Source organism: Pinus tabuliformis, chromosome 8 (assembly GCF_031772625.1).
Source record: "Pinus tabuliformis cultivar Carrire ecotype Pingquan chromosome 8, CPIR1, whole genome shotgun sequence".
Lineage (NCBI taxonomy): Eukaryota > Viridiplantae > Streptophyta > Pinopsida > Pinales > Pinaceae > Pinus > Pinus tabuliformis.
In genome coordinates, this window is record NC_142294.1 from 1,635,811,715 (window position 1) to 1,635,819,368 (window position 7,654).

At 37.9% G+C, this 7,654-nt stretch overlaps 1 protein-coding gene across 1 annotated transcript; it reads left to right on the top strand.

Moving 5' to 3' along the window:
- Window positions 1-283: 283 nt before the first annotated feature.
- On the top strand, window positions 284-5,965 carry LOC149242407 (uncharacterized). The gene is made up of 7 exons (XM_089374237.1): window positions 284-924; window positions 1,057-1,110; window positions 2,002-2,169; window positions 2,315-2,420; window positions 2,555-2,596; window positions 4,308-4,364; window positions 4,688-5,965. The coding sequence occupies exons 1-7, from the start codon at window positions 797-799 to the stop codon at window positions 5,522-5,524; spliced, it is 1,392 nt and encodes a 463-aa protein (XP_089230363.1). The 5' UTR covers window positions 284-796; the 3' UTR covers window positions 5,525-5,965.
- The last annotated feature ends 1,689 nt before the right edge of the window (window positions 5,966-7,654 follow it).

The window sequence follows — 7,654 nt, forward strand, 5'->3', positions numbered from 1 at the left end:
TAACTTTTTACCTTTAATTATATTATAAATACCACATTATTTCTATTTAAAAACATCATAATGCTTACTACTTTAAAGATAACACTTAACTTTTACTACTTACACATCTTAGAAGAAAAATAACGTGATCTTGTGATTGATAAAGCGTAAACGTGGCACTGTTGCGTCCTAATTGAAATTAGGGGTTAGGGCTCGAAGCGTTAAGTCAATTTAATTTTAAAAATCCCGCCCCACCGTTACTTACTTCCTAATTTGGATATTAGGGTTTCCACTGCGACGGGAATTGAAAATTTTTAAGAGAGAAACAGACTTATTACGGGCTTTCCATGCACCAGTACGAGAAGGGAAGGGACGGAGGTGGAACAAAGGGGAGACAGAGTGACAGTACTGCACGGCCATGGGAGGGTGATAGGCAGGTGGGTTGTTGCGATCTTACATGACACCATAAACATCAGTGAAGTGAAAGACAGAGGGGGAATCTGCAACCCTCGGTCCTATGCAGAGCGTGGGTCCTATCGGGGTCGATTACCTATCAGATTAATTGCAAACTGCACGAGAGGAGGAGGATTGAGCAGAGGGTGCCTGCTCGTGTGTCCATGTGCATATGATTCAGTCCAAAGCTTGAAGAACATTATGCTCTCTGTGCAATGACAATACACATTGAATATATACCCCAAGACGATTCATGATGATGAGCTTGGGCTTGTAATTGCTATCTGCAATTCTTACAAATCGTAGTTGCTGCACTGGGTTGAAGTGTTATACATATATATTCATCAGTGTGTTACTGATCAGAATGGATGGAGGAGGGTTGCCTGTGGTAAATTATCTCCTGCAGCATACGCTGAGAGGCCTGTGCTCTGATTCACAGTGGGTCTATGCAGTTTTCTGGAGAATTCTGCCTCGGAATTACCCACCTCCAAAGTCAGTCAATGTTGTCATATTTATGTATTTTTATAGAAGGATGTTGCAGCTTTTGTGGAGTGTATTCATAGAATCTGCATTAGCAGTAAATGGATCACAGGCTAAACTGGCAGACACCTTCTTGTTGTGCAGGTGGGATACAGAAGGAGGCATTATGGATAGGTCCAAGGGAAATAAGAGGAATTGGTAGGCTCAAGCTCCATGAATCATGGTCATGAAGTCTATCTCTCTGATGGAGGCTTGACTTTTGTTAAAAATATAGCTATATCTATAGACTAGCCCATATCCATCTAAATCCAGACTCTGTTGTGCAAACTGGAAACCTCATAATCTTGGTCATGAAGTCTGTCTGTCTGATGGAGGCTTGGTGTATATAAAAGTATGGCTGTATCTATATACAAGTCCATATCCATCCAAATCCAAAGTCTCATGTGCAACCTGTAAAACTCATGAATCCTGGTAATGAAGTCTGTCTTTCTGTGGACGGTTGATGTAGATGAAAATATGGCTGTATCTAAACTCTAGCCCATACCCATGTAAGTCGAAAGTGTGATATGCAACCTGGACACCTTGAGGTGCATATGGGACCAATTTGGATGGGCCTGCGTTACTGTTCATATGCAATACATCCAATAGATTTTCAATGCACCGTTCAAGAACAGAATAGCACATTTTAGCATATAGATTTTTACAGTTAGCAATATGATCATGAGAGCTTCTGGAATGCTGTGTGAGATTATGGAAATGTGGGACGTTTTGGGTGAACACTTCACCAATCTTCAAGGACAATACGCTTAAATAAGCTTAAAATAGGACATGATCACGTTCCTCTACCCCGGCACGATCACATCCATCCACCAGGATGCAGAATGCACTTCAGTGTATTGGAAAAAGCCAAATCCAGTGTGCTGCCTCAGGCTGGGACTTCAAAATTTATCTTCACCTTGATAATCTATAACTTATTTTTGGGTTTGTTGGGTCTGTTTTCAAGGAATTAAACCCCAGATTAGCTAGTATAAATGTATGTGTGACTTCTCTTTTATGCTATTTCATTGGGGTTAATTGATCAATTTGCAGGATTCTGGTATGGGAAGATGGTTACTGTGATTTCTCAAGCTGTGCAAGAGCACCCAACCGCTGTTCTACGACCGTTTCTGGTGAAGGGGCAGACGAGATGATGGCAGAGTCTTTCCAACCAGAGCTCTTCTTCAAGATGTCTCATGAAGTCTACAACTATGGAGAAGGGTAAGTATATATACATGTGGGGACTGCACAGAAACATGACAGGTCTAGAAAATCGTTATTATCAATGTTTCTTCTCATTAGGAATCTAATAATTTGTTCTGAGATAAACAAAGGCTATTCGAGATTCTGACCTTAACCTGGACAGATTGATGGGAAAAGTGGCAGCAGATAACAGCCATAAATGGGTGTATAAGGAGCCTCCTGAGAATGACATGAACTTCTTATCCTCCTGGCATGGTTCTCTTGATCCAGTAAGTTAAAAAAGTCTCGTTATGTATGATCTCCATTGACTTTTGCTACTTGTCTTTTTGGGGATCAATCTCCTTACTGCACGGATGCCTCTATATGTTTGCATAGCATCTAAATTTGCTTAGCTTATGAACAGCATCCGAGGACATGGGAAGCGCAGTTCAAATCAGGCATTCAGGTAAAAATTATTCAATCTCTCATTTTCCATTTTGTCTTTCCATTGATGCATTACAGACCTGTGAATTCAACACATCTCAAAATGTTTTAACACAGGTCGGTCCGTATGAGAAATGCTTGCAGCAGACTCATTTTTTTCTGTGATCTATCACCAACAAAAAATTATTCAACCCTCGTCTAATATGCATCCCAAGATTGACATTGATATCAACCCAAACCCAGGTTCATATGGGTATATACCAGGTATCTATAGCCAATATACACAATACAATGTCTAGATTTAATATGTCATTATACACATGCCATTATACACACTATACAGTATAGATCACTATTAGCAAGTTGTAAAAGGTATCTTGAGTTTCACTCATTTAATTTCAATACACCTTTACATACTATACACTGTAAATCACTCACAGGCTGTAGAATATTTCTTGCTGCACTTTTGGTCCAACTATAAATATTGTCTTGATTACTATGATTATTACATCCTCTATATTGTCTTCATTACTATGATTATTACATCCTCTATAGCTATTGTATTGGTTCATTGACCTCTGATTATTACATCCTCTATGGCTATTTTATTTGTTCATTGAGCTGTGGTTCAGCAATATACGTATTTTATTGGTTCATTAAACTGTGGATCAGCCATAGATGATAAAGAGTTTATGTATAGTTGCCAAGTTCAATAAAACACAAGAAATCCTTCCTACCCTTCATAGTAACATGTATTTTTATCTTGTTTAAAAGCCTTCAAAATAGTATGTATGCCGAGTGCTGGTTTTGGTTCATTTAAAAATTTGGTGGGTTTGAATTTATTTAGTGATAAAAGTAAAAAGTTTTGCCATAAATTTTTGTAATTATAAAGTTGATAAAAAATTAGTTAATATAATTAAAATTTGATATATATTATTTTTTAATATTTATTTTTTAATTTTAAATTATATATCAATATTAATAATAAAAGTTATCTATAATTTATATAACCTATTTATTTCAAAATTTAGGCATATCAATAATATTAACCATCATAGGTCTCCGACATATACTATCCTTCTTATTTCAAATTTAACCATCATAGGTCTCCGACATATACTATCCTTCTTATTTCAAATTGTACTCCTGCCAATAATATTGACTGTCATAAATATTATAACATTTAGAAATTATTTTAAATTTCAAAATGCAGCTTTCCCAAAACATATTATGACATGAAAATTAATACAATACTATCTGTCAACATACTACTACTCACTTTACTTACCACCAGATTTTTTGATCACTTTTACTACTTACAGTAAACCATTTTTTGTTCTCACCCCAAAGAGTAGCTCAAGACCATCTTGGCAATCTGTACCACCAAGTCCATAGGTGGCATACATCTGCCTGTTACAGGGCAATAAATATCAGTCAATATACCACCAAATTCCTTTGAGCTTTTTATTCTCAACTTATTTTTCCTCACCACTGTTTTTTCTTCCTTTACTATATATATAACTTTAATTTTATAAGTACTCATTTCATTTTATCTTATTTTTTTTATTAAGCTACCTTTGTGTAAAGAAGAAAATACACAGGTACCATGCTGGATATCTCTGTTGTCATTTTGTTGAATTTCATTAGACTAGACGTTTTATCTCTGAATATCTATGCTGTCATCTTGTTGAATTTCAAGAGACTATCTGATTATGAGGCCCTGGCCATTTCAGACCATTGCAGTTGTTGCAGTTCGGGAAGGTCTGATTCAGCTTGGATCACTGCACAAGGTTTGTCCATCTGTATAGCATCATCAAATTAAGAATTTTAAGTATGGAAGTTTTCTAGTTGAAATTGTTTTTGGAATGTAGTATTTGTAATTTTTGAAAAGTAAACACTTCACTCATCATCAAAACAGAAAAATTAGTAAAAATGAGAAATAAAATATTGGAAATATAGATAAAGCTTTGACCCGAAAAATTTGACATATAAAAAATTAACAAAAAACAATTTCAAGCATGGTTAAGCATTGTTTTTAACTGCCTATGTTCTTCTGTAAATTCCTATTGTACAAACTTAAACAATCTGTTTTTCTCTGTGTAATGATTTCCAGATTGTGGAAGATCTGAACTTCGTAATCTTCTTACAACGAAAGTTCAACTATCTGCAAAGTATTCCGGGGGTGTTTGCCATCCATCCCCCGCTTTCATTCGATCTCAGAAGATCCAAAATGGCCAGTTCTTCTTCTCAGGAAAACCCATCATGCGACGGATTCAACAACCATGGCGACCACCATGACAAAATATGTCCTTCACCAACAAAGGATCTGAATCACCCTCATTCTCATACTCAGCTCGCAGGTATGAAGCGGCCACCGGATCAATTCATCGACATGTCGAAGCAGAACACAGTGCCAGCCTTATATGGCTCCTGCCTCTCCCCAAACAAAGCCATGAACGCAGGCTGGAACACCCGCCAAGCTTCCATCAACAACAATAATACAATAGTTCTCCCACTGATGCAGCCCTCCATGTCCAGCCTTCAGGCCTTGTTATCCAAGCTGCCTTCTGTCACATCTGCAGAACAGACTTCATCCCATTTCCCAGCTTCTTTAGAGGCTGTAAAGGGTGTTTCCAGCTTGAATGCCCGGAACCCTGTGACAAATCCACTGGAATCATCAGAAGCTTCGTCGTTTCAGAAATCGTGCCTAACACTAAACAGCACTGCTCACATGAGTACCAGTCCATCTGGGCATGCTGATTTTGCAGACAGCAAGCTCCATGTCAGGCATCAGGAGGCCACCGGTTCCAATTCTTCGTCTCACCATGGTGGCCTGTGCCCTAATTTCTTGGATTCTTGTTCAAACCCTCTGCAGCTCCATGAAACCCATGGAGATCTGGAGACCAGCGACGATGCCTATCATTCGTTGCTTAACCAGATAATAAGCTAATTCTTTTGATCCCGCTTTGAATTTTTTAGCTTAATTATGATTAATTTTTCGATATCCTGCCATCGATCTTCTCGTTACAGCAGCAGCACTATCTGAGAATTGATATATGGAGGGTGACCCGTATAAGTGTCAGGCTATTATTTAATATTGTGTAAGAGGAATCCATGTCCTTCGTTGACAGAAGGAGGAAAGCGATCAGAATATTCATGACCATTCTATTGTTTTCTAGTGTAAAAGTCAGAGTAATTATAGAGCCAGGCAGCAGCCTCTTCGCAATTCGTTTGTAATCCGCTGAAGTTTTGAGTGGAGGCATGGTTTCTATTGGTCGATGTATGTTTTGTAATAAGGTAAGAATGGAAAAAGAAAAAAAATCTCTACTGTCACACTCCACCGAAATAGAATTTGCACAAATAAAGTACCAAACTTCCGGAATTATAATGATTTGAATGCTTCATCGTAAGAAATAGAAGAAGGAAAGATTCCCAAAATACCAGGTAAATTATAATGAGATGAAATAAGAAGAGTGCTTCATCATAAGAAATAGGAGGAAAGATTCCCAAAATACCAGCAGGGATTGAGATTTTATTTTTAAGGTATAGTAGAATTAATTTTTTTTTGTTGGGTAATTTTTTTCAATTGTTAGGGTAATTTTTTTTCAATTGAAAAAATTGTTAGGGTAAATTTTTTCAACTAAAGAAATCATGTTAAAGTTCTAAGGTTTGGAGCAAGTTCTCATGCATATATTGTTTTGTCTAGGATTGGAGCACAATATATATGGGGACTAAACTTTCTGACCTAACCATTGGACCACATCCTTGGGACTTGGTTTAACTTACAAGGATTTGAACTTGGAATCTCATGTTTTATATATTGTAAGTCAATTGCCAATTAAGCTACACTTAGTGAGCTAAAAAATTAATTAATTAAATTAATAATTAAACTTTTAATTTATTTTATATAACAATTATTATTAAATAAAATTTAACAAAAACTTTTTAAAATTAGAGTTTTTATTTTTATTAATAATTTGAAGTTTAAACGCTTGATCGGGGTGTGAGTCAACATTGATGAGATGTACGAGACCATAAAGGCAAGTAAGGTCCCTGCCACCCTCCGCATGCAGCCAACACTTGGAGAGGTGTCGGCAAGCATGCAAGAGTTCATGCATGGAAGTGGTGAGGAGTTAAGGCAAGGTGGAGTGGGAAGAGGTTCATTTCAATAGTGGAGGAGAATTGTTAGAGCAAGGAGGGTCCTGTAGTGGTGGAGCGCTATCTGTGTGTGCACAATTCTAGGGTTCCTTATTGCCGCGTGAAGACATTCACTACAACCGGGAGTACTCTCTGGTATGTATTCCTTATGTACCCGATAAATCCAATTATAATGGAGATGAGTAGGCCAACCCTTGTTAAGCTACCTGTGACGGGACGAGGGGGTAAAGGTTTTGAGAGAAATTAGAAGCATGGCCTCGCCTGGTTCCTGGGAGGACTAGCGGTAATTGTAATGCTTGTCCCAGTGTCTGTGAAGTTTGGAATTTGCTTGTCGTGGATGGGCGCTTGCAAGGTAGAAGGAAAGGAAGGGAGAAGAATAAAATACAATCAAACTCTATTGAATGCTGAGAAGGAAATTACTAAGATTGAAAAATACCTGGAAGGGGCCTACAGAGTGACCAATCAAGGGAATAGACTCACTGAACTATATGCCACTAGAAGGAAAATCCTTAAGGAACACAAAGAAGTATGGAGACTGAGAAGTAGGGCGATTTGGCTACTTGAGGGAGATGACAATACAAAGTTCTATCACAAGTTTGCAAATGGCAGGAAAGCCATCAATACCATCTGGCAACTCTCGAACGAGCAAGGTCACACTGTCAATACTTTCCCTCAGTTGGCTTCTTTAGTGAACTCTCACTTTAAACAGACCTATAGGGTCCCCCCTGTTGCAAATCTTGCCGAAATCATTCAAGTAGCTCAATTATTCCCTCATTTTGTGGATCAGGAGGCAAGCATGGAATTGACTAAGGAGATTACTATCGGGGAATTAGAAGCCACGATCAAATGGTTTAAGAGGGACAAGAGCCTAGGGCCAGACGGTTGGTCGATCGAGTTCTAATCAGCTTTCTTTGAAACCCTG

What these genes read in the sequence shown, in the direction of transcription:
- LOC149242407 (XM_089374237.1), top strand. Translation starts at nt 797, where the DNA reads ATGGATGGAGGAGGGTTGCCTGTGGTAAATTATCTCCTGCAGCATACG. An exon ending in AAGGGAAATAAGAGGAATTG is followed by an intron (nt 1,111 to 2,001) that starts GTAGGCTCAAGC and finishes ATCAATTTGCAG; the next exon opens with GATTCTGGTATGGGAAGATG. An exon ending in AGTTCAAATCAGGCATTCAG is followed by an intron (nt 2,597 to 4,307) that starts GTAAAAATTATT and finishes TGGCCATTTCAG; the next exon opens with ACCATTGCAGTTGTTGCAGT.